The sequence below is a fragment of the Amblyomma maculatum genome, chromosome 1 (genome assembly GCF_055883805.1).
Source record: "Amblyomma maculatum isolate TAMU_Amacu chromosome 1, ASM5588380v1, whole genome shotgun sequence".
NCBI classification, from domain to species: domain Eukaryota; kingdom Metazoa; phylum Arthropoda; class Arachnida; order Ixodida; family Ixodidae; genus Amblyomma; species Amblyomma maculatum.
This window is the reverse complement of record NC_139344.1, coordinates 285,794,114-285,821,892: the sequence shown is the minus strand read 5'-3', so window position 1 is coordinate 285,821,892 and position 27,779 is coordinate 285,794,114. Positions and strand designations below refer to the sequence as shown.

Genomic DNA, 27,779 nt, shown 5'->3' with positions numbered 1-27,779 from the left:
ATGTACTTTGACATCTTGAAACCTGCCTCCTTGTTGAGAAGAGGTACCGCTAGCTGGGGACAATTGCCCGACCTCTTGCTCAACTCTAGTTCTAATTTCCGGAGCTCAACTTCTAGCTCCAGCCTTTTTGCTTCTCTCTCAATTTCACGCTTCTTTTCCTCTTTTTCCCTCTCAAGTTCACGCTCCCTTTCCTCTTTTTCCCTCTGACGTTCGCGCTCCCTTTCCTCTTTTTCCCTCTGACGTTCGCGCTCCCTTTCCTCTTTTTCCCGCTCTTTCTGCTGTATGAGCTGCTCCTCCTTTTTTTGTTCGATGAGGTTCCATGCTTCACTGAGCTCCTCATCATCGGCTCCCAGATCAGTGATTGCCTTTATAATCAAGGGTTTTCGTGCCAAACCACTTGTATCAATTCCCAATTCCTCACACAACAGCAACAGGTCCGGTTTCTGCAGCTTTTGTAGGTCCATGATCGCTCCGAGTGTCGGCTACTTCCAAAACAACTGTGCAAACTACCAAACCTAAAGGCGTTTCAACACTTTTTACCAGTTCTAAAATCTAACCCTGTTCTAGAACCTGGTCCACATCAGAAGAAAAGCCAAGCACTCACCCACACATGCGATCGATGTTCCGAGCTGCTTTCTTGTTGGCCGATTGTTGCTCCTGCTTGTTGCTTGAGATGCCACCTCCGATCCCACCGCTGCCACCAGTTGTTGTAGCTTGTAGATCCAGCCCCACCTCCAGTCATCAGATGTTGTGGCTTGTAGATTCAGATCCCACCGCTGCCACCAGTTGTCGTGACGCTGGGGCTACGTCGACCCGGCCTTCACTTGGTAGCGTGCAGAGACTCGGGGTTGAAGTAGGATTGAATCTTCGAAGTTGGTGAAATATGTACAAGCAGGTTTAATGGCACTTTGGGAAAACTTATTTACAAGATTATTTACACGAAAAAGAAGGGTACATCAGCAAAATGGCAAGCGTTAAGAGTTCATAGCGAGAAGCGACTGGATGAGCCGTTTACCCAGGGCCTAGAGCGACATTTCGTGCTCTGCAGCGTCCTTAAAACCCCCTATGTCCAGCCCCTCTCTGAAGATGCTGACCAACCAAATCCAGGGCACGCCCCTCAGGTATCGGCATCCAATCGAACACATCACTGCACTGATGGTCTGAAGCACTGACTGGTCCGGCATTCATTCGTTGGGCGTGATCACTTGTTGGCGGGAAAAGCTTGGGAACGGCGAGGAGAGGAGGTACATTTCTATTCTTCAGCAAAGAAACCACAGGCTGGTTCTGACAAGTGGTTTTACTTCTCAGAAACCCGAGTGCACGTGGCGCCGCATCCGCTCCCAGCATTGTCCGTTTTCGACAATTGCAAATCTTTCCTGCATTCCTGGGAAATCACTTAATGGCTGTATGCGTCATGCTCCTTTCTTGTCCTGCACGTCAGCGGACATGTCACTCTGTCGTCTCCTTTGGAAAGTAGACATTCCTCACTGGACGATAGGGCTTCTCGACTGGAAGGGTGAACAAAAGAAAGAAAGCACTTCCTGCATTTTCCCGCAGGGGGACGTTTCTTTGTGTTTTTCCAGACGTTCTCTTGACAGGGTCAATTTGGCATTTGCAGAGTGTCCACAAAGCAAAACAGGCTTACAAAACAGGATTCCTGGAAACAGGCTCACTTAGAGCCATTGGACCATCACCACATATTCACAGCACTTATCCATGCCCACAGGCGAACAATAGAGCGCGCAAATGCGGATGCTTGGTCGTAACACTCTTTAATCCTAGCTGTACACCATACATGGAAAAAATTACTTTTGGAAGGGAATTAAATTAAAATACATTACTAGTTACTTTGCTGAAAATTGCAGAAATGTAAAAATTTGATTACTAATTATTGTTTTTAAGCAGTAATGACATTATATTACAATTACTTTTTGTGAGTAATTAAATTACATTTAAGTAGAACAAAAGGAAGAAGATGGTTTGCACGGTATAAAAAAGAAATGAACAAGGGTAAATAGGGTACGCCTCAGGTCGCACCTATTTACCCTTGTTCATTTCTTTTTTATAAATTACATTTAAGTTACTTTTTAGTTTTCGTCCATAGAAAAACGAGTACAGCGCCGATACCGATACCACTTATGTACTTCAATTGGAGCTGATGGGCAGAAGTGGCGGAGGATTGGGCCCGAGGTCAAAAGAAACTTCAGATGACGGAAAGCTGAGTCACATTCGCTGGTCCAATTGAATGGTGCATTTTTACGCAGTATACACGTGAGCGGGTAAGCGATGTCTGCAAACCTTCGTATAAAGCGTCGAAAGTACGAGCATAGCCCCAAGAAGCTCTGCAACTCTTTTACTGATTTAGGCACGGTAAAACTTGTGACAGCTTCAATTTTTTGGGGATCTGGTCGAACACCTTCTTTGTCAACTAAGTGACCGAGGACAATTGTTTCACGATCGCCAAAATGACATTTCTTTGCATTCAGTACAAGACCAGCTCGTTCCATGCAATTAAGTACGATATCCAGACGGCTGTTGTGCTCTCTAAATGTTTTGCCAAAAATTACAACGTCGTCCAAATAACATAAACAAATTTGCCACTTTAGTCCACGAAGAATGGTATCTATGAACCGCTCGAATGTGGCAGGTGCATTACATAATCCAAAAGGCATAACGTTAAATTCATAAAGTCCGTCTGGTGTTACGAATGCCGTTTTTTCTTTATCTGCAATGTGCATGGGGATTTGCCAGTAACCGGATCTCAAGTCAATAGAAGAAAAGTATGAAGCTGAGTGCAGACAGTCAATTGCGTCATCTATACGTGGAAGCGGGTAGACATCTTTCTTCGTGACTGTATTTAAACGGCGGTAGTCAACACAAAACCTCCATGTGCCATCTTTCTTTCTAACGAGGATAACTGGAGCTGCCCAAGGACTACAGGACTCTCGAATAATGCCGCGCTTTAGCATGTCTTGAACTTGCTCATCTATTACCTTACGTTCAGTTGCTGAGACTCGATAGGGCTTCTGACGTATTGGAGGTGCGGACCCGGTGTTAATCGTGTGATGAATACGACTAGTACGCAGTGGCATTGAGTCATCCTTAGCAAAGTCAAACACTGTCACGTGTTTCAGTAGTAGTTCCACTAGAATACGGCGCTCAGTTGTAGAAAGAGACTTACTAATCATAGCCGTAACTTGGGTCTCCATGCCTGGTCGCACCTGCTGCTCATTGACAGAGTTGTTTAACGCTGCGACGGAACCGGATATGCCTTCCTCGAAACGGGCGAGTTTTAGGCCTCGAGGCAACACAGTTGGCTCTTCGGAGTGGTTCACTGTCCACAGCTCAGTGCGGCCTCTAGTCACGGGAACGACGCCACGAGGCACAAGGATACTCTTCTTAGAGCAGGTGAATATCGTAGGTTCTACTATAGCTTCAAAAGATTCGCACTGGTTGCGAATAGAGAAAACCCGCACGAATGCTGCAGATAACACTGGCACGATTGTGTCTTCTTCCACAGCAAATACTCCAAAATCAGGTGTCGAGTCATCCACAAGAACCGAAAGTAGTGAAGGATTCAAAGCAATCTCTCCCGTACCACAGTCTAAAGTTGCACCACGCTCTTGCAGAAAATCAATCCCAAGAATCACATCATGCGTTGATCGAGGCAGCACTGCAAATTCTACTCTAAACTTGAGGCCGCCAATAACAACATCCGAAGCACACACACCAAGAGGAACTAAAGGTTCACCACCGACACCACGGAATAACACTGCACGGTCACCACTGAACATTACTTTCCTACCTAAACGGTTCTTAAAACTCAAACTCATAACAGATACTGTAGCACCAGTGTTCACAAGAGCCATTGTTTTCACACCATCAACAAACATTTCCGATTTGTTCTTTAATATATACACGGGTAGAGGTATGGACGTCATCGACTCGCCGGCGGCCTCACCTCCATCGGCCGCGCCTCCTAGTTTCCCTGAGGCGTAGAGGAAGAACGGCGTCGAGGAGAAGGTGACCTGCGCGGGCGCTGGGGTGGCGGCGTCACACTACGATCAGATGCAGGAGATGAATCCCGCAAATGTGTCGAATGGTGAGAGTCCCAAGCAGACATAGTCGGGGATCGCTGCTGTTCGGTGTGCAGTCGTCCGTGAATGTTCGCATGGGGTCGGTAGTCTTGGGAAGTTGGAAAACGGCGGCGGCAGTATCTAGCGATATGCCCCGCAATGCCACACCTGTAGCACACAGGTTGAGGGCGCCAGCGATCAGCATAAGAATCCTCACTAACAAAGTCACGACATTGGTTGTAGCGAGGCTCTAGCTGCTGACAAACCACGTTTTCAGAGTAGGCGGGCCTCCTTTCCGTCGGCTGGTGGTCATAACGTTGAGTACAGCTGCGCTGATCGTCCATATGCGAAGCGCCGCTAGGTTGAACCCACGGAGTGGACAGGGCGGCAACATTTGCCTGCGGTACACAACTCTGCCGCACATACTCTTCACCGTAGACGTACAATCTCTCGTATCATATCAGCCATTGAAACTGAAGGACAGGCTTCAACACTGGCTACAGAGGTGACATTGGCCAGTCTTCCGAATTTAGGCGTAATTCGTCGCAGCTTGAGAGCCTCAAATGTTCTACAATGCTTTATAACATCAACGGTGGTGCTCAGGTTCTCTTTGCTAATAAGAAAATTATAAACGTTTCCGCTATTCCTTTCAGGAGGTGGCCGACTTTGTCTTCTTCAAGCATAGTGGGGTTGACGAGCTTGCATAGCTTTAGGATGGCTTCGATATACGCAGTACAAGTTTCTCCGGGTACTTGCGCTCGCTGAAGCAAAGTTTGTTCAGCGCGCTCAACTTTTCTTTGCAGGTTCATCCCCAAAATTTTTCTTGATCTCGCTTGTAAAGATAGCCCATGTACTTAATGAATCCTCGTGATTATCGGACCAGTCGAAGGCAGTGGCGGCAAGGAAGAACACCACGTTAGCCAGCTTAGTAGCGGCGTTCCAGTGATTGCATTTACTCACTCGTTCGTAGTGTTTCAGCCACTCGTCAACGTCCTCGTCAGGTTTTCCAAAGAATATCCGGGGCTCTCGATAGTGTGGCCAGTTGTTCGCCGTGGATAGTTCTGGTTGCTCGGGATGGCCGTCTTCAGTCATGTGCGATGGCATTGGTGGTAAGCCAGCGAGTCTACGGCTTCTTCGATAGGTGGAACGCTCTGTGGTCGCTACCCAAGCACCTCTCACCAAGATGTTACGTGCTTTGTACGCACGGGGGTTTTATTTACAGGGATCGGTCCAAACAGGACTGCGGCGAAGCGTACAAACGTCCCTCTGCCCTTGTTCTTCTTTCTTCTTCACCGATCTACCCGACCGTTCTTCATCTTCCGTCGACGTTCGGCGAAGGCGCGTGACAATATATATACATGTGTGTGTGTGTGTGTGTGTGTGTGTGTGTGTGTGTGTGCGTGTGTGTGTGTGTGTGTGTGTGTGTGTGTGTGTGTGTGTGTGTGTGTGTGTGTGTGTGTGTGTGTGTGTGTGTGTGTGTGTGTGTGTGTGTGTGTGTGTGTGTGTGTGTGTGTGTGTGTGTGTGTGTGTGTGTGTGTGTGTGTGTGTGTGTGTGTGTGTGTGTTTATAATAGTAAAATATAGCATATAGTACGCTTAAAGCAACAAGTTCTTTAAATGATACGTTTGTATTAATACTTTGAGCATGATGATTCAGGGGAAGACACACGAGCACCAAAATGAAGATTTAGTTACGCGCTTCAGCAGGTCATGTCAGTGGCCACCAGAAAAAGAGAACTAAAGAAATAACGCCTCTGAAAACGTAGTTACAAAAAAGAACATCCAGATAACTATGCAATTTCAGAGAGAATCTCCACTTCTGGCATGCAGAGCTGAAGGTCATGTCGCGTTGAGAAAAGGACCTTGAAAGGAGCGCAGATGGTTGCTTGCGGCGCTTCGCTACCGCGATTGCGACGCGAAGATCCGGCGGCACCCCTACTCACTCGCTCGCGCGTGACTCGTCGTTCGCCTGGCATAAGCATGGGCGCTGCTCGGTGCTTCGTAGAGCTACAGTGAACTAGAATATTGGGTAGTGTGCTCACAGGCTCCGCTTGAGGTGTCCCCGCCGGTGTCGACGGGGAGCGGCGGCGCACGGTGGCAATGCGCGCGTCTCCATGGTAGGTGCTTCGAAGCGCGCGCGCTCCACGGGTAAAAGCCAGTGTCGCGGTCGGCTGGCAGCGCAGTAGCTGCGCCGTCAAATTGAAATATTACCACGACATTTGCATGGGTTGTACTGAAATGGCTAAGCGGACCGTGAATTGAACTTTACATTTGCGCTGTGCACATGTTCAAACAACGTTAATCAATGCACTTGGCTCGTTGGGACGTTCACGTAGTGTGTGTCACTCGTGCCTGCATTGTTTCCCTGGAAAGAAATTATAATGCACTGCATATCCGGGGGTTATATGCAGCTCTTTCCATTAATGCTTAACGTCAACAGACAGCATGGGATTCATGCCAGGGACAAACGAGGAATGAAGGAGAGTCGGCCGCAACAACTGTTTATTCACAAGCACCCAAGCTGCAGCACACAAAAACAAGAGGGACATGGCGATGACAGGTAAAATGAATGCATGTAATTCTGACAAAGTAAAAGGGAAGATGCATTATATACACTTCGCGTTTTTAGCGTAGGAGGCGCACCACAAGGTTTTCAAACACCATTAACAACTACTGCATACTTATTTGGAGAGGCATAAAGTCACTGCTTTATGAAACATATGGACAGATTTGTCACCGCTGCATATATTTATGTTCACGAATTGTGTCGCTTATTTCCTTCAGTTGCTCCAGCACTTCACAGCAGCGTTAGCAACGGCTTAGTTTGAGGTTTTCGCCCGTTCTCGTTTTTCTGCCTTTTCTGAATTACCCCTTTCACATAGAAGTGCAGTCTGGTGACTAAATAAAACCTTATTATTGCTTCAAATCGGCCTTCTGCGTGAATGGGGCAACCAACTTCTTTATGCAGTCTATTTCTGACCGCTTCCAAAATATTAAGAATAATTTCAGAATCTGTTCGTCTGGGGCCGATTCCTACTCTTCGGAATTGTTACGGGTACATCGGGCAGACTTGAAAATTTTGTTTTCGAGGGTCCATGAGCTTCAACACCAGTGGGTTTCCTCCTTCTCTGTTGTCTTTCTTTCGGTATCTTTTTTGAAAGATAGGCCGGAGTAGATTCGACAATGGCGTCGGTACGGCATCGGGGGATAATGCTGGCTTCCCACGAGGGATGCGAACTTCTTCCCCATTCACAATATGAACATAGAGAACGAAACGAGGTTCGAAATGAAGCTCACAAACAGCACAGCTCTCATCCAGCTGCTTGTTTGAGTGACGGAGGTTGATCTCCCACTGCTTCTTTAGAGCGTCATCTTTGGGAACGCCGAAAAGGGTTATTTTTGGGCCACCTTTAGTATGCACATAGCCAGTCTTGCATCTAGGCGCGTAGCAATGGTTGTGACGACGGGCCGGCATATTTTAGTTTGGGCCTATCTGCAGTGACGCGGTAAGTGTGTTGTGCGGTGTCCCGCAACGGTCTATTTTATCTCCTTTGTTGTTCAACTTACTAGTATCAAGCAACCCTGAGTTTTCATGTGCCCTGGCTAACCTTCAGAAGGACGCTATTAAAGTTAGTGATTAGTTTGTCTCAAACTTAATACAAATAAATAGCACCAAATCCCGAGCACCAGATGTCTGTTTTCGTAACCCGCACAAAGATGTACAAAATGTAGGTTCCATATATTTACACCCTTCATATCGCTCTCTGTGTTCTTGTCAACCTATAGCGTCCCGTCGGTTAAGTATCTTGGTGTGTACATAGACAGTGATCTGACATGGAATACTCAGTTGACCCACATTTGTAAGAAACTTAGAAGTGTTGCATGCTTGTTGTTCAATTTGAAAACCATGATGTCTTTTTCTATCAGAAAACTAATCGCCCATGCTCTGGGGGATAGTGTTTTAAGATACGGTATGTGTTGTTTTTTTAACTGCTCTTTCACATGGAAATGTCGAGTTAATAGGATATTGACAAACATCGCTACAAACGTTCTCTACATGCCACAGGAGAATTTGCCCAGTAGTGTCTCTAGAACAGACGGTTTGCCTTCTTTTGACAATCTTTTTAAACGAATTATAGTACTAAAATATTTTTGGAACAGTGCAAACAGGCACATAAACACGTAACCGGTACCGTTGAGACATATGTTCCTCGTTATCTTAAACCCAGAGTGCGCACGCGTTACGGTAAAGCAAAATTAAGACGCTATTATGTTCCAGCCATCTTCAACGAACTACCGGACGATGTATTTTCTTCGACCACCCGCAAAACATTGAGAGTTGCTGTTCAAGCGTTAGAGAACCTATAATATGTACTCATGTCATCAGTGAAGTTTTGATAGTGTGTTGTGCCAAATGTTTCTTTTTTTTTTTTTTGCCTCTGATGGAGTTCTGATGTGGCGCGAAGATTACCGCGGCTGCCGGTTGTCGCCGCACAAGCCCACTTGTGGCTTCGGCGCTTCCGTATGTGTATGTTGTTTTAACTAAATATTGATATTATTATTATTATTATTATTATTATTATTATTATTATTATTATTATTATTATTATTATTATTATTATTATTATTATTATTATTATTAGCAGTCTGTCCCAGTGAAGCAACCGGTTAGTACAGGCCACATGTCCGCTACCCCATCATGTGCGAAAGAAAAGCACGAAGAGTTCTGATCTACATGCAGCACACGCATACACCGACGCACGTGGTGTAGTCAACACTCACTTTCGACGGGAGCTTAAACAAGAGCCTGAACTTGCATTTACTGAACAAACGCTTGAAGTGACCTCCGATAAGCGTTAAAAAAAAATTGCCGACGATTACGTTACTTCCTAATGCGAAATTTGAGCGCAGCAAATAAGCTGTTTCACCTTTTCGATAGATTGAGGCAAAGAAATCGAGCAACACATGTATGCGCTATCAAAGAATTTTTTCGTCGCGCTCATGGCTCAGAAAGAACTGGCAGATAATTTCGCAGTGGCGAACGGCAGCGGCAATTTCGGCTCGGGCGGTGCACATATACAGATCCTCCGCCACCGATCTGGCTCTCTGATTGCCACCGCACAGGGGTTGCGTTGGAGGAGGAGCGAAGAAAGGAATTAAGTTCGAGCCGGCGCTTTGACAACCGGAGACTCGCAGTAAGAGGGGGGAGGGGGGCGGCGTGTACACCCAGCGGCAAACGATGGGGGCAGAAGCGCGCGCAGCAAGCGGACAACGCGATAAAGGGAGGAGGGAAGAGATAGCAGCGACTGACTGATGCTGCTGACGCCGATAGTGAGTCAACCCCAGCTGCGGAGTTGGTTTCAGGGACAACGCCGCCGATGCCGACGCAAACAATATGATACCCTCGCTTCCCCAGCGCCAAGAACCAGGTCTAGCCGTGGGGAGGTGGTCACGTATTCGTCGACGTGCCGGGGCCTACGTGAAATAACCGGCGCGTCGGCAACTGAAGAGCACCCTATCCGCCACACAGGAACAGAGGGGGGGGGGGGGACCCTCCCCTCCTCTTTCTGCATGGCGGCGACGGTGTTCTATGCAGTCACGTTATCTTGACTCTCTAGCGGCGTCAGCGGCATCCAGCGGTATCAGTCGGTCGCTGCTAGCGCTGGGGGGATGAAAGGGGGGCGGAGCTGGTTACGAGGCCGACGCCGACGCGAAACCCAGGAACGGACGCCAAAGAGCTGCGCTCTAAAGGCCGGAATACATGGAGCGTTTTTGCCGCGTCAAACCGGCGTTTTACGCCCGACGGCGCGCACTCGACGCCCCGCGTCACAAAAAACGCGCGCCGCCACCGATCTGGCCCTGCCAGATATTTGACGCGCGGGCGGCGCGGCGTCCTCTCGAACCGGAAGCTACTGTCGACGCGAGCCAATAGGAGCGCGGAAAGCTGGCATTTCCGGTTTGAGCGGCCGCTGTCAACATGGCCGCCGTGGCTGACGAGGTATGGGGCAGTTTGGCCGCAGAAATGTGATTATCGTAAAAATAAACGCTTAATCAAGCACGGAATGTCGCTTTTTTGTGAGTATACGACCGACTCTCGGATCGTTGTGTGTTTGTTTGCTCCCTGGAGTGAAATTTGTAAAAATAAAAAAGAAAACCGTGCCGCTGGTATCCGAGCGGGCATTCCGAAGTATCTTCGTTCATTCGAGCGAGCCAAATCCTTGCGCACCTATGTACGCTTTCTACATTTAGCACAGTAGCGTTAGAATGAGCACTTTCGGGATTTTACCACAAGGGATAGCGTCGCTTCTCTCACGTACCTCGCTCTGCGGTTATTTCTGCTCGCTGATGCATTTGCTTTCGCATCGAGGGATCCGCGTCGGCGCTCGCGCCGCTTCGTCGTTCCATGTATCTCGAGCTGGGCGTCGCGTCGGCGCGGCAGTTTTCGACGCGCGAAAATCGTGGAAAAAAACGCCGCATGTATTCCGGCCTTAAGACAGAGGGTAATACGTGTCAGCTACAGCGTAGAACACCGATTTGAATCTGGTGTTCCACAAGTTCCCGCTTAGGTATGACCTGGAAGGTTCGGGCGTTCAAAGTGTGGCGAACTACTTCACCGATCTTAGGACAGTCTGCTTTAATCCACAGAAAACACCAAGCTTTACACAATAAAAAATGAGCCAAAGATAAAATCTGTCTAACCATGCTTAACCGAGCTTTCGCACCGTATAATCAGGTTCTGCTGAGTTGAATCTTAGCCACTTCTTATGGAAACCTTTTAGTTGCGCCCAATTGCCAAATACAGGCTAAACGAGAACACTGCCTTGTGCCAAAGATACGTTGGCACGGTACTTTTGTCATCACGCAGCTGAGTGTCCTCTGTTGAGAGAAACTTGTCTTGCCGAATGCGATGCACCAACACAACTCCTTATTTTCTGATTTTCTTTCGAGATTGCTGTCAGCGCTTTGCCAGTTTATCTTGTGTTGCTTACCGCGCGAAAGCGCAACACTTTGACATATAGTATAAATCAAGTATGGTTAGCGGGTTTTAAGCACATCGAGCGATACCTAAAAAAAAAGAAAAAAAATCATTAAACTTGTCAGCCGCGCCGAGTCAGCTACTCGAGCGAGTGGACCATCAATGCCCGGCCACATGCTCGCTACTGGCGGATAAGCGTAGCAGCGACAAAAACAGCACTTTGAATACCAGTGACCAATGACTATTTTGCTAAAGCCATCTGCATTTTAAAGGGTTAGGAGTTGACATCCGTTTTTTTTTTTTTTTTTTTTTTTTGGAGTTACAAGTGTGCCCGTTATTGGAAGAACGTATTGCTGCAGGCGGCAAGAGGATTCGTGGCCCTCCGCAATGAACAGTGAGCAGCCCAACCAGGAGCTGGTCAAGTGCGTCGTGGTGGGTGACACGGCAGTGGGCAAGACGCGGCTCATCTGTGCCCGCGCCTGCGATACTCGCGTCACGCTCTCCCAGCTGCTCACCACCCATATCCCCACAGTGTGGGCCATCGACCAGTATCGTATCTACAGGGAAGTCCTGGAGCGCTCCCTCGAGGTGGTGGACAGCGTCAACGTGTCGCTCAGGCTGTGGGACACCTTCGGGGACCACGACAAGGACCGCCGCTTCGCCTACGGAAGGCAAGTACTGATGTCTGGCATGCGGCTGCATATTGTTCCGTGCTTAGTACGCACGGGCAAATTTATTTAAAGGCATCGATCGAAGTAGGACTCCGGAGAACCTCTTCCTTTTTCTCTGCATGCCGACCGTTCTTACGTCGATGTCACTGCGCATTTCCCTCCCCGCAGACGAAGCCCGTCGGGCATGAAATCGCTTGAGGCGGGCTACATTCACCACCTGAGAGTGTCGCGACCGAGTCGTGCTATAGCTTAATGACGGTCATGTATTCTAACGCTAAAAACGGCCTAATATAGTGCGACAGCAGTTCTTGCCAAAGACCACGCTTACGTGTCCACAACCACACAATGTCACCAGAAACATAAGAAACTTAATGATGTCGGCCGTCGTAGCGGTTCTTAGAACGGTCTTGCGCCGATAAAATTCGAACTCGGGCAAGCTGGCGAGCGTCTTCAGCAGAGCGTGGTAGCAAGGGAAGACTCATCATGAATGAAAAATGACAGTATGGTGTCGAGACCACAGTGAGGCGAGCGAGCATACAGCAGGTAAAAGGGGCTGTAGCCGGGTGTCTCATGTGGCGCTGTGTTGTGTATGCAATGAACGGGAGGACGCCATCCCAGTCCATGGTATGCAGCGACGTACATAGCCAGCATGATGGTTAGCGTCCAATTAGTGCGTCACCGCACCGTTAGTTTGGGGAGGATATGGCGTCGAGTGGCGAAAACTGCTGGCGCTGAGGCGGAGTTCTCCAATGTCCGCGTTGAATTCGTCCACGGCCACTAATGAAAACTGCAGTAGGGCCGTGCCGAAGAATGACAAACAGAAGTAGGAAATTAGATACTTCAGCCGCAGTAGCGGATGGTATCGCGGCTGTCTCACAATAGCGGGTTAAATAATCTACACACACAAGAATCAATCGGTTTCCTTTAGAGGACCGTAGGACCGTGGGAAAAATCCAGGAAGGTCAATGCCAACTTGTTCAAACGGAGCTTTTGGGGGTGTGATCGGCCGCAGTTTTCCCGGTGGACTTGGAGTCAGCGGCTTAAAACGCTGGCATTGCACACAACTGGATACATAGCGCTGGATAGTTGAACGCATCTTAGGCCAGTAAAAAATTGGAGGGTCTCTTAGACGTCTCTTAAGAGGAGAATGATGAAAGCCTACCCTTCCTCTCTCATCATTTGCCTCTCATTGTTTGCCTTTTATCGGAGTTCGTTGCAGTGCTACATATAATTATAATTGGGTTACAGGAAAGGAAAGGTGGAGTATCTGACACACTTTCTCTGACAATTAGTGTGCATTTGGACGGTATATACCATCGCTCCTGTCGCGTGGCTTTCCTTGACGCGCGTTCAAGTGTGGGACTGCAGGTGGCAGGAATGCTAGACAAGATGAGACTTCTTTTATCGGCGTTCGTTGCAGTGCTACATATAATTATAATTGGGTTACAGGAAAGGAAAGGCGCAGTATCTGTCACAGTTTCTCTGGCAAGTGTGAGTTTGGACGGTACACCATCGCTCCTGTCGCGTGTCGTTACTTGGCGCGCGTTCAAGTGTGGGACTGCAGATGGCAGGAACGCTAAACAAGATGAGACTTCTTTTATCGGCGTTCGTTGCAGTGCTACATATAATTATAATTGGGTTGCAGGAAAGGAAAGGCGCAGTATCTGTCACAGTTTCTCTGGCAAGTGTGAGTTTGGACGGTACACCATCGCTCATGTCGCGTGTCGTTACTTGGCGCGCGTTCAAGTGTGGGACTGCAGATGGCAGGAACGCTAAACAAGATGAGACTTGACTTCTTTTATCGGCGTTCGTTGCAGTGCTACATATAATTATAATTGGGTTACAGGAAAGGAAAGGCGCAGTATCTGTCACAGTTTCTCTGGCAAGTGTGAGTTTGGACGGTACACCATCGCTCCTGTCGCGTGTCGTTACTTGGCGCGCGTTCAAGTGTGGGACTGCAGATGGCAGGAACGCTAAACAAGATGAGACTTCTTTTATCGGCGTTCGTTGCAGTGCTACATATAATTATAATTGGGTTACAGGAAAGGAAAGGCGCAGTATCTGTCACAGTTTCTCTGACAAGTGTGAGTTTGGACGGTACACCATCGCTCCTGTCGCGTGTCGTTACTTGGCGCGCGTTCAAGTGTGGGACTGCAGATGGCAGGAACGCTAAACAAGATGAGACTTCTTTTATCGGCGTTCGTTGCAGTGCTACATATAATTATAATTGGGTTACAGGAAAGGAAAGGCGCAGTATCTGTCACAGTTTCTCTGGCAAGTGTGAGTTTGGACGGTACACCATCGCTCCTGTCGCGTGTCGTTACTTGGCGCGCGTTCAAGTGTGGGACTGCAGATGGCAGGAACGCTAAACAAGATGAGACTTCTTTTATCGGCGTTCGTTGCAGTGCTACATATAATTATAATTGGGTTGCAGGAAAGGAAAGGCGCAGTATCTGTCACAGTTTCTCTGGCAAGTGTGAGTTTGGACGGTACACCATCGCTCATGTCGCGTGTCGTTACTTGGCGCGCGTTCAAGTGTGGGACTGCAGATGGCAGGAACGCTAAACAAGATGAGGCTTCTTTTATCGGCGTTCGTTGCAGTGCTACATATAATTATAATTGGGTTACAGGAAAGGAAAGGCGCAGTATCTGTCACAGTTTCTCTGGCAAGTGTGAGTTTGGACGGTACACCATCGCTCCTGTCGCGTGTCGTTACTTGGCGCGCGTTCAAGTGTGGGACTGCAGATGGCAGGAACGCTAAACAAGATGAGACTTCTTTTATCGGCGTTCGTTGCAGTGCTACATATAATTATAATTGGGTTACAGGAAAGGAAAGGCGCAGTATCTGTCACAGTTTCTCTGGCAAGTGTGAGTTTGGACGGTACACCATCGCTCATGTCGCGTGTCGTTACTTGGCGCGCGTTCAAGTGTGGGACTGCAGATGGCAGGAACGCTAGACAAGATTAGACTTCTGGTTGGTCGCCTCGAATTTGGCGGCTGGTGACGTCACTTCTTTGTCGACCAATCAGGTGCGCCGCTCGTGCGGACAGCTTTTGTCGACGACAATGTGAGCCATTAAAGGCTTTCGCCTTAAAATTGCTGCTGTGGGCTGTGTAGCGTTCAGGCCACTCCCAAGTTCCCAGACATGGCGTCGTCATGCATCATTTCAAGAACTGTGATGTGTAGGCCTTCAGGCACAACAAGAAGCATGCGTGCTCCCCCAGAGAAGAAATTCTTCTTGTAAAGCAATCTCTCGCGAATGCAAAAAGTATTCTTCATAGGATCTTTGGCGGCATCAAATAAAGAAGTTAATGTTTGGTCTTTGCGTTGCTCAGTTCGGAAAACTCGAAGATTGGGAAGGCTTGTGAAAGTGAAGCGAAGTATTCATCAAAATTGGCTGCGTCGTCATCAGTCGTTTGAAGCGACAAACGCGAAAGACAATCAACATTGAGTGTTTATGGCCGCTTTTATGCACCACAGTAAAATTAAACTCTTATAGACGCAAAGCCCATCGAGCGAGTCGTTCACAGGGGTCACGAAAACTCACGAGCCAGCAAAGCGAATGGTGGTCGGTCACGACGGTGAAAGCATTCCCGTACAGATAGCAGCGGAAGCGCTGTACAGCGAAAACAACGGCGAGACATTCTTGCTCGGTAGCCGTGTAATTTCTTTCGCACCTACTCAAAGAGCGACTGGCATATGCTATATTACGTGCTGATCGCGACCATAAAGTACAGCGCCGATGCCCATACCACTTGCGTCAGTGTGTACTTCAATTGGCGCTGATGGGCAGAAGTGGCGTAGGACGGGGCCCGAGGTGAAATTTCAGATGACGAAAAGCTGCGTCACATTCACTGGTCCATTTGAAGGGTATGTCTTTATGCAGTAGACACGTGAGTGTGAAAGCGATGCCTGCAAACCTTGGTATAACGCGTGGAAAGTACGAGCATAGCCCTAAAAAGCTCTGCAGCTTTTTTACTGATTGGGGCACCGGAAAACTTTTGACAGCTTCAATTTTCATTGGATCTGGTCGAACACTTTCTTTGTCAACTAAGTGACCAAGAACAATTGTTTTACAATCCCCAAAATGACATTTCTTTGCATTCAGTACAAGACCAGCTTGTTCCATGCAATCAAGCACGATATCCAGACGACTATTGTGCTCACTAAATGTTCTGCCAAAAATTACAACGTCGTCCAAATAACATAAACACATTTGCCACTTTAGTCCACGCAGGACTGTATCCATGAACCGCTGGAATGTGGCAGGCGTATTATATAATACAAAAGGCATAACGTTGCATTCATAAAGACTCTCTGGTGTTACGAATGCCGTTTTCTCTTTATCTGCAGTGCGCATGAGGATTTACCAGTAGCCTGATATCAAGAAGAAAAATGTGAAGCTGAGTGCAGACAATTTCGTTATCTATACGTGGACTATATTCAAGCGACGGTAGTCAACACAAAACCTCCATGCGCCATCCTTCTTTCTAACAAGGATAACTGGAGCTGTCCAAGGACTAGAAGGTTCTCGAATAATGCCGCCATTTAGCATAAAGCATAGACAAAGTTGCGACGTTGGTTGTAGCCAGGATCTTGCTGCTGACGAACCACGTCTCCAGAGTAGGCGGGCGTCCTTCCCGTAGGCTGGTGGGCATATAACGTTGAACAGAGTTGCTCCGATCGTCCATATGCGAAGCGCCGCTAGGTTGGATCTACGCAGTAGACAGGGCGACGACATCTGTTTGCGGTGCACAACTCTGCCGCATATATTCTTAATGGCTGAAGGTGTCCCTGGATATAGATAATTGCTCGCGCACAATCTCTCTTATCATATCAGCCATACAAAGTGAAGGACTGGCTTCAACACGGGCTACAGAGTGACTTTGGCCAGTCTTCCGAATTTAGGGGTGATTCGACGCAGCTTGAGGGCTTCAAATGTTCTACAATGTTTTATAACGTCGGCGGGGGTGTTCAGGCTTTTTTTGCTAATCAGAAAATTATAAACTTCTTCCGCAATTCCTTTCAGGAGGTGACCGACTTTGTCTTCCTCAAGCAGACTGGGATTCACTAGCTTGCATAGCTTTAAGATAGCTTCGACGTATGCAGTGCAATGCAAGTTTCTCCGGGCACTTGCGCTCCGTGAAGCAATGTCTATTCCGCGTGCTTCTTCTTTACAGATTCGTCCCTAAAATATTTCTTGATCTTGCTTGTAAATGTAGCCCATCTACTCAGTGAACCCTCATGATTATCGAACCAGTCGAAGGCAGTGGCGGCAAGGAAGAACGCCACGTTAGCCAGTTTAGTAGCAGCGTTCCAGGATTGTATTTACTCACTTTCGTAGTGTTGCAGCCACTCGTCAACGTCCTCTTCAGGTTTTCCAAAGAATATCCGGGGCTCTCGATAGTGTGGCCAGTTGTTCTCCGTGGATAGTTCTGGCTGCTCGGGATGGCCGTCTTCAGTCAGGTGCGATGGCATCGGTAGTAAGCCAGCGAGTCTACGGCTTCTTCGATAGGTGGAGCGCTCCGTGTTCTTTACCGAAGTACCTCCACCATAGCTGTAGTACGCACGAAGGGATTTACAGGGATCGATCTAAGTAGGACCGCGGCGAACCGACAAACGTCCTTCTTCCCTTGCTCTTCTTTTTTCTCTGCCGACCGTTCTTCTTACGTCGATGTCACTGCGAAGGCGCGTGACAATGTTTTCGCCTGACGATGGTGGCACAATCGCCTATCGCACTTGTACTCAACGGCAGCCAGTGCTCAGCGCTAAGAATAAATGCATTCCTAACCGCTTTGCCCTAATAGGTGTTCGTAGCGGCCTCCGTAGCCCCCTCTTTTTTTAAGAGGGGGGGGGGGGGGCGAGACGTTATTTTTAATATCCAAGGCAACATACATTCTGATATCAAAATTGGAAGTGGTCTTTGGGCTCTTTCAGTCGCTTTGCAATTTAACCGAGCCGAGACGCGCCGTGCCGTTTTTTGGATCTTGCGACGCCGTCATAGAAATGCTTTTGAAGCCGCGCTAAAAGCAGGCAAAAGCAGCTTGGCCATTCCCGAACTGACAGGAGAAAGCCTCTTCTTGTCGGAGCAAAGACGGTGGTATTAAATTCTTCCAACTTTAATGACATCATGCGCTTTTAAAATGGCCACTGCACTACAATGCTGAACGGCAGCGCACTTCTGCATGCTCGGCTGAAGAGGGAGGCAGTCGTAAAATTTCCAGAAATTTCAAAGGTTGGAAATAAACAAGGAAAAGAAGACAGGCTTTTTGCCCGGAAATACTGAAAGGATTTGAAAAATATCAATTATTTATAGTAATAAAGTTGTATAGCTGCATTGAAGCAGAAAACTGTTTTTTCCAAGCTGTTTTTAGCTCGTGTATGCGTTGCGCCACTTTTATATTGTTAAACAAATTTAGCAGTGGCTTAGCTCATCTAATCCAGTATATACGTGGCGAAAGCTAGTTTGGTACATTCCCCGGTGTCCTGTCCGATACCGCAGTCTATCGCACACGGCACACAAAGGCAAACTAGTTATTCACGAACTCAGACTCGAACGTTCTCGTTGCCGAAGCACTCGCCGACAGCTGTATTGTGTAGTCAATCATCCGACGCGTCTTCTTCGCGTCTGGTTCTTCCTGATCCACTGTACGTTCTTCTCGTAGTTGGGTAACGGCTTGGAGGCTTAAATAAATGTTTAAAAGAACGCCTCTTAACGCCGCCACTTGTCTAGGCGTTCCTCCCGCTCTTCCGGCGTCTCGGACGCGCGCTTAGCCTTCCATGTTTCATTTTTACGCTGTCGGGCGTCCTCACGCCAAGCAATGATTTCAGGGTCGTCCGACGCTGCTTCTCGCAGTCTCCGAAGAAGCCATGCACTGTACGCGAGCTCATCGTCCGCTTCTTCATCCATGGCGCATCTGACTAGCAAGCGCACACGCTCAGTTTTATATGTTCAACTGCGCAGTTGGTCACGTGATCATACAAAGTCAGACGCGATGAAGAGAGTCGGCGCAGCGGAGGGGACCGGCGAACGGTTTGCGCATGCGTAGTGAAGGTGCATAATGATGCACGTCACGTCACGAGTCGGCGCAGCTGCGGAACACCTTCTAGTAGCCTAGTGTAGCTTTCGCTGCGAAACACATACACTTTTTTATGGTTCTAGAAGGTTCCTGCCATATTTGTTGAAGCCTCCTCTGCCACATGTGAGAGAAAGTGGTCAAACTTTATATGTGTAGAGTGCATATTTTGGCAGCGTAAAATTAAAGACAGGACTAAAGGAGAAAGACAGGGGACAAACGCACACCAAGAGCAGGAAAAGCTCAAGGGGCACAAAGTACAGAAGCTGTTGTTCATTTGTTCCAACTTACAACTTACAGTTTATAGTTTGATGAGCAGCGCTGGAAATGACAGCAGCAGCGATTCGGAGTAGTGCGAGTTAACAATGTTCTACCTTATATTCGAGCTTTTTTTTTCTAGCATCATCATCATCAGCCGGGCTCTACGCACTGCAGGGCAAAGGTCTCTCCCATTTTCCTCCAGTTAACTCGGTCCTGTGCTAGCTGCATCCACTTGACCCATGCGAATTTCTTAATCTCATCCACCCACCTAATTTTCTGCCGCCCCCTGCTACGCTTTCCTTCCCTTGGTAGCCAATTGGTTACTCTTTTCGATCATCGGTTATCCTATCTTCGCACTACATGCCCTGCCCATGCCATTTCCTCTTCTCGATTTCCGCTAGAATATCATTAAGTCGAGTTATTTCTCTGACCCACTCTGCACGCTTCCTATCTCTTAACGTTACACCTACCACTTTCCATAACATAGCTCTGTGCGTTGTCATCAACATAAGTAGAACCCATTTCGTTAACCTTCATGTTTCAGGCCCATAGGTCAGTACCGGTAGGATGCAACTGTTCTACACTTTCCTTTCGAGTGATGCCGGTAAGCTGCTAGTCAATGCTTGATGCGCTCCATCCCAATCTTATTCTCTGTAGTTATTTTCCTTTCGTGGTCCGGATCTGCGGTCACTACTTGTTCTAAGTAGACATATTCGCCTAGCACCACTTCCAACGCTTCGCTACCTATTTTAAACTGCTGTTCCTTTCCCAGGCTGTTCAGAATTACTTTAGTCTTCTGCATATTAATCTTTAGGCCTACCTTTCTTGCTTCTCTTGTCTAGATTATTTATCATTAGTTGCACTTAGTTCCCTGAGTTACTTAACAAGACAATGCCATCAGCGAAACGCAAATTACTAAGATATTCTCCATCGACCCTGATGCCTAACTGCTCCCATTCCGTGCCTCAGAATACACTCTCTAAGCAAGCTGTGAATAGTACTGGGGAGATCGTGTCTCCTTGCCTAACACCTTTCTTAATTGGAATTTTATCACTTTCTTAAAGCATAACTGTGGTTGCTGTGCAGCCAGTATAGATATTTACCAGTACTTTCACATATGGCTCACCTACACTCTAATCTCGCAATACCTACATGACTGCTGAGGTTTCGACCGAGTCAAATGCTTCTCTCGTTTGTCAATGAAGGCTATGTATAGGGGCTGGTTATATTCCGAGCACTTTTCTATTACTTGGTTTATAGCGTGGATATGATAGATGGTGGAGTGCACGGTGGAAGAATATTTTTCCACCTTGGTACAGTACCCTTTCCGAAATCCTGCTTGATCCTTTAGTAGATTAAAGTCTAAGGTTTTCCTGATCCTATTAGCGATTACCTTGGTTACCTTGTACGTAATTGATAGTAAGCTGATTGGTCTAATTTTTTAAGTCCTTAGCGTCCCCTTATGAATTAAGAGAAGGTTAGCGTTCTTCCGTGATTCCGGTACTTTCGATGTCATCGGGCATTACGTATACAGGGTGGCCAGTTTTTCTAGCACGATATACCCTCTATCTTTCAACAAATCTGTAGTTAACTGATCCTCCCCAGCTTTTTCCCCCTTTTCTTAGCTTCTAAGGCTTTCTTAATCTCGTCCTTCGTTACTGGCGGAATGTCTGATTTCTCTTCATTACAGCCAATTTCATTCTTGTTCTGACTACTATGGCTACTGTAGAGGTCCGTATAGAACTCCTCGGCTACCTTGATTATCTTCTTCGTAATGACATTGCCCGCCTTGTTTGTCCCTCAGTGCGCACATCTGATTTTTGTCTATGCCTAATTTCCTCTACCGCTTTCAGGCTACGACCGTTCTTTAGAGCATGCATACTCAATTTTCTCTATGTTATACTTCCTTACGTCGACCACCTTGCGCCTATTGATTAGCTTTGATATCTCTACCAGTTCTGTTGGGTTGGAGGCTTTCATACTTCGGCGTCTCTTAATCAAATATTTCGTCTCCTGAGACAGTTTACCGGTATCCCCTATCCTACCGCCTACTTCTACAGCGCACTCAGTAATGATATCTCTGAAATTATTGTTATTTGCTTTTATGCTATTTTCGTCATCCTCGGTTAGAGCTGAATATCTATTCTGTAGCCAGAGCCTGAATTCATCTACTTTTCCCCTTACCGCTAATTCGTTGATGTACTTCTTCCTCGCTAATCTGTTCCGGTTCCTCTTCAAATTCGGACCAATTCGAGATCTTACCATCCTGTGGTCACTGCATCGCACCTTTTCGATTGCCTCTACATCCTGCATAATTCCGGGGTAAGAACACAGTATGAAATGAATTTCATGTTTAATATCCCCATTAGGGCTTTTCCATCTCCACTTCCGGTTCTTCAGTTTGTTGGAGAAGGCATTCATGATTCGTAAGTTATTGTGTTCACCAAACTCAACTAGTAACTCTCCCTGCTATTCCTTAATCCAATGGCATAGTTGCCCACTGCGTGGTTCCAGTTTTCTTTCTACCTACCTCGGCATTGAAGTCGCCCATCAGTACAATATAATCGGTTTTTACTTTCCCCTTTGCCGCTTCCACATTGCATAGAAGCTTTCTGCTATCTGGTCACCATGACTACGTGTAGGTGCCTATGCTTGTACAACGTTCAGCTTGTACCCCTTATTCAGCTTAATTACGATGCCGGCTACCCTCTCATTAATGCTATAGAATTCGTCTGTATTACCAGCTATATCCTTATTGTAAGAAAAGAAAGCTGCTCCTAGTTCTCGTCTAAACATCGATAACACAGTACATCCCCGCCCTTCAGTACTGTATATGCCTCATTCGGATTCCTAGCCTCACTAAGCCCTATGATATCCCATTTCATGCCCTCTAGTTCCTCTAACAGCACTGCTAAACTAGCTTCACTAGCTAGGGCTCTAGCGTTAAACGTTGCCAGGGTCAGTTTCCAATGGCGGCCTGTCCAGCGGAGCCAGGTATTCTTAGCACCCCATGCTGCGTCACAGGTCTGATCGCCGCCGTGGTCAGTTGTTCCGCAGCCGCTGGTGACTGAAGGCGGAGGTTTGTAGGACTAATCATAGGCGGTTGTGGCCAGTTACTGCACCAGGGTGGCCAACTCCTGTTCTGGTGACGGAGTGCGTTGCCAGAGGTATTCGCCGGCTTCAGGTAGCACCTCAAACCTGATTTTATGCAATTCCATCGACACGCGGTTTTCTGTTTTAAATCCGGTGGAGAATTGTGCGACACAAGGATTCGAGCCACGGTCTTCTTATATGCGGGGCGGATGCTCTACCTCTACACTACCTAGCGCTTTCCTAGTGCTTTTCCTAGTGCTTCTTTTTTTTTTTTTTCAACTCGTATATTTTTAAGGTGTGATTTGTTTTTCTCGTCAAATGTTACGCGCAGTTCGATCTAGCGTAATTTCCGGGCGTAGTTTCATAGCCATCGGTAGCATTCTCTGGCTGTGACAAACGATCTCAAATAAATAAAATAATGTATAATCCGCACATATAGATATGACGTCTGACTTTAAACATGCATAATCAGTTATGGGATACCTTAATTTTTCTTTTTTGCAATCAGGCATATGGTAATAAGGTCTGCTCATGGTCTTCAGTTTTCTTCTGGCTGGTACGTCATAGTCTTTTTTTTTTTTTTGCATTTACGTTAAAATGTGTGTTTTATATTCCATTCTGTTCTTCTGTACTGTTTGAGCTAGTTTATCTAATTTTTCCTTACATCAAGTACGCGATCAAATGTACAGGCTAGATTCCTGTATGCTCCTATTGCGTTTTTATCTATGGTTACTCTTACTCGTGCTTTGTTTTTGTCAAAATTTTAATGTGGAGTTCAAAGATTGCGCATTTCCCTCCAAATCAACAATGCAGAAATAATTATTGGACAAGTTTCAGCATTTATAAGCTATATTCTTGTCCTTTGATGTCAGCTGCGTCTTTAAAGTTTATATCTTTTTCTTGGTTTGTGGAATAAAATGCAGGGATTTTTTGCTTGTCTTTTTCTTCTTTGTTTGTTCTAGTCAGTACGCGTGAATTGTCAGCTATGTTCATTTTCCTATAAACAGTCTTTTGCAATTTAAAGTTCATCACATTTTTTTTGTTAAATGAATGACATGGCAAGGAGTGTTGGCGATATGTTTGTGTTCGCTTCATCCTAAATTGTTCTGATCTGTTCTTGTCGAGTTTCGCTTTCTTTTACATGCAGTTCATTTTACATGCATTCAGATTTTATCACGTTGTTTCTTAAGGGGATGGGACACCAAATTTTGAAGCTATAATAATTATGTTATGGGTTCTTTCTGTAAGTAAGGGCACCCAGGGCCCAGGACACAACAAATCCTTGACATATATTTTAAATCAGCTCGAAGGAGTCGTTATATGCCCTTTCTTTCGATCGGGACCCAATTGTAGCACCGTAAGTAATGACGCATCAAGCTGGAAAAGATATCAGGGATATCAACGGCGCAGCGAGGCACGACAGCGGCCAGCCGTTGCATCAGCTGTCAGTGGACTGATCAGTAGGCGCTGATGCATGCAGCCTCATCGGCGCCCGAACGAAACCTCGCTGACGAGATTACGACCTGACTTTCTTCTCTCTGTAATTTATTCGAAACACAAATAAGCGAAACAAGGCTACATTTCTTATGTTCACACTTCGACATTCAGCGGAAGAGCGAAAAACAAAATTGCAACATTTCGACACGCTGAAATGATTCCGCAGATAAAGCATTAATCAAGAAGTTGCTCATCATCATCATCATCATCAGCCTGACTAAAGCCACTGCAGGGCGAAGGCCTCTCCCATATTTCTCCACTTAACCCGGTTCTGTGCTAGCTGCATCCACTTGACCCCTGCGAACTTCTTAACCTCATCCGCCCACCTAACTTTCTGCCACCCCCTGCTACGCTTTCCTTCCCTAGGAATCCAGTTTGTTACCCTAAGCGACCATCGGTTATCCTCTCTTCGCACTACATGTCCTGCCCATGCCCATTTCTTCTTAATTTCCACTAGAATGTCGGTAACTTGAGTTATTTCGCTGACCCACTCTGCATGCTTCCTATCTCTTAATGTTACCCCTAACATTTTTTTTTCCATAGCCCTCTGGGTTGTCCTCAACTTAAGTAGAACTCTCTTGGTTAGCCTCCACGTTTCAGCCCCATAGGTGAGTACAGGTAAGATGCAACTGTTGTATACTTTCCTCTTCAGCGATACCGGTAAGCTGCTAGTCATAATCTGCGAGTGCTTGCCAAATGCGCTCCATCCCAATCTTATTCTTCTTGTTACTTCCTTTTCATGGTCCGGATCTGCGGTTACTACCTGTTCTAAATAGACATATTCGCCTACTACTTCCAGTACTTCGCTACCTAATGTAAACTGCTGTTCCTTCCCGAGGCTGTTGAACATTACCTTAGTCTTCTGCATATTGATTTTCAAGCCTACCTTTCTACTTTTCCTGTCTAGGTCATCAATCATTATTTGCAGTTCATCCCTCGAGTTGCTTAGCAAGGCAATGTCATCAGCAAATCGCAGATTACTGAGGTATTCTCCATCTACCCTTATCCCTATCTGCTCCCATTCCAAGTCTCTGAATACTTCCTCTAAGCAAGCTGTGAATAGTACTGGGGAGATTGTGTCTCCTTGCCTAACACCTTTCTTTATGGGAATTTTTTTACTTGCTTTATGCAGAACTATGGTGGCTGTGCAGCCACTATATATATCTTCCAGCGCTTTCACGTACGGCTCGTCCACCCCCTGATTTCGCAATGCCTGCATCACCGCCGAGGTTTCAACTGAGTCAAATGCTTTTTCGTAATCAATGAATGCTATGTATAAGGGCTGGTTATATTCCGAGCATTTTTCTATCACCTGATTGATGGTATGGATATGATCGATAGTAGAGTACCGTTTCAGAAAACTTGCTTGATCCTTTGCTTGATTGCAGTCTAAGGTTGTTCTGATTCTATTAGCGATTACCTTAGTAAATACCTTATACGTAACAGACAGTAAGCTGATTGGTCTGTAATTTTTAAGGTCATTAGAGTCTTCTTTCTTATGAATGAGGATAATGTTTGCATTCTTCCATGGTTCCGGTACCGTTGATGACACCAGGCACTGCGTATACAGGGTGGCCAGCTTTTCTAACATGATATTCCCCCCGTCCTTCAGCAAATCTGTAGTTATCTGATCCTCTCCAGCTGATTTCCCCCTTTTCATAGTTTCTAATGCTTTCTTGACCTCATCCTTCGTCACTGGTGGAACGTCTGACTATTTTTCCCTACCGCCAATCTCGTTACGGTCCTGACTACTTGGCTACTGTAGAGATCTGTATAGAACTCTTCGGCTACTTTGACTATCTTGTCCATATTCGTGATGACGTTGCCCGCATTGTCCCTTATCGCATACATCTGGTTTTTATCTATTCCAAATTTCTTCTTCAGCGCCTTAAGGTTAGAGGAACTGGAAGTTGCTCACTTAAGGCTAAATTGCGCAACCACAACCAAATAGCATCGAATAAATGTAGTGTCCTGCAACATTCTTAGGGTTCTTTCTACTTAGACGCAGCCAATAAGAGGTATATATTAGCACACATTTTCAAGCTTTTGGCGGGCATCATACTCTCCATGGCTTTTTTCCTGTTTTCCATGCCTCGGGGGAAAAAAAGCGAGATTTTTTTTTCCCCTTTGACATTTTCCAGTGTTCTTCCGAAGCTTCTCATATCAGGTGAGACCACTTTCCTCCTCGCATCCTCTACCACCGCTTTCTTTCTCATGCTGTCGCTGTAGGAATGACTCGCGTGGTGTTGCGGAAACCGTGCACTGATGCCAAGGACAAGCGTTCTATAACACAAAGGAGACTGTTTTTTAACTATAGCAGGAGCAATTTAAACAGTAGTTGCTAACTATGGGTCATGGTATGCAGCGTGTGTGTTGCTCCGCTAAGCAGTAAATGAAATCAGTTATACGCCGAAACGCCTTTTCTGGCTCGGGAGTGGCGTCGGCTTCTAGAAAGAGCCTCTCATCAGAGCGTGTCCACACGAGCTGTCAGTAATCCGTTGCACGTGTAATTAATATAATATTACCAAATTTTGGTATCCGACATAACTATAGTGAACTCGATGTGGTCCTCTAAATTTGGATGGGCCATGTTTGGCCTCCTGAACTCCCAAAATTTGACCTTGTTAGAACTGGACCAAAATTGATGTCCAACCTAATTCGAATATGATCAATTCAGTGGTGGCCTCCAAATTGGGATGGGACAGTCAAACATTTGGCCTTCAGAATCCCTAGATTTTGAACTCGTCAGAATTGAACCAAAATTGATGCGTAACCTGTTTTGAGTATGATCACCCTAAAGATGTCTTCCAAATTGGGATATGGGCCTCACCGGAATTTGGCCCCCTGGACGCCCAAGTCTTTTACCTCGTCAAAATTTGGCGGAAATTACTGCCGAACCTAATTCGAGTATGGCCAATTCAGTGGTGACCTCCAAATTGCGATAGCCACCTCAAAAAATTTGGCCCCCAGAATCCCTAGATTTTGACCTCGTCAGAATTGGACCAAAATGCATGTCAAATTTATTCTGAGTAGGGTCAATATATTGATGGCCTCCAACTTCGAATATGGGTCACCACCAGAATTTGGCCACCTGGATCGCCCAAAATTTGACGCGGTCGGAATTTGACCAAAATCGATATCTAACCTGATTCAAGTATGGCCAATTCAGTGGCCTCCAAGTTGGGATAGGCCATCCCCAAAATTTGGTTTCTCAGGACCCCAGCAATTTGAATTCCTCCGAATTTTACCAAAATTGGTGTCTAACCTAGTTTAAGTACGGCCAACCCAGTGGTCACTGGAAAATTTAAGTGGGGCATTCACATTTTATTTTATTCATTTACAAATACTACAGGCAGCAGTGCTGCCCAGGCAGGAGAGCGTTACAAAAGATAAGTTTGCAAAGGACGCTCAAAAGTATCAATGTTAGTACATTCAATAACCGAAACAGGCAGGCGATTCTATTGTTCGATTGTGCATGGAAAAAAGCATTTTTGGAACCGCTCAGTCCTGGCATTGTATGGCTTTTTATCACTTTTGTGTGGTTCAGCCTTGATGATCTTTCGGCGCAGAAAGTAGATACACCTGTTTTGTTATGATAAAGTAAGTACAAACCTCGCAATCTGTCTACACAAGTGGCTCCAACTTATGCTCCCTCAGCATATTTGTAACAGATGAACGTTTACAGTAATCGGATGAGATAAGCCTGCCTGGATGCGCTCCACCTGCTCGATGTTTTTCGCATGGTACGGATCTCACACTGGCACTGCCCGAATCATAGTGCGATATGCTGCACGCTGAGGACCCTTTTATTTCTTGCGTAGGTAGTATAATTTCCTTAACTATTTCTAGCATATATTATTGAGATGCATATCCCATTTAGGATTGATAGTAATTGTCAGGCCCACGTTTTTAATGCATGTGACTGTATATATGCACTGATCTCTCCAGTTTTATAAACATATTGTAAGGGATGTTTCTTGGAGTCCTCGAGCTTCCATAAATTACTATTCAGTAGTTGCTGAGCAGAAAAATTCTTGATGACGGAGCAAATGACGCAATCACCCGCAAACAATTTCACAGTGATACCTTCATCAACGAGCAATATCATTGATGTCAATGAGGAACAAAAG

General features: G+C 46.4%; 1 protein-coding gene across 4 annotated transcripts in view; it reads left to right on the top strand.

The window, feature by feature from the left end:
• RhoBTB (Rho-related BTB domain containing) overlaps positions 1–27,779 on the top strand; it is a 302,716-nt gene that overhangs the window by 96,000 nt on the left and 178,937 nt on the right. For all 4 annotated transcript variants that reach the window (XM_084591542.1, XM_084591543.1, XM_084591544.1 and 1 more), the window contains exon 3: positions 11,411–11,722. In XM_084591542.1, coding sequence (XP_084447668.1) covers positions 11,411–11,722 — 312 coding nt within the window. The remainder of the gene's footprint in view (positions 1–11,410; positions 11,723–27,779) is intronic.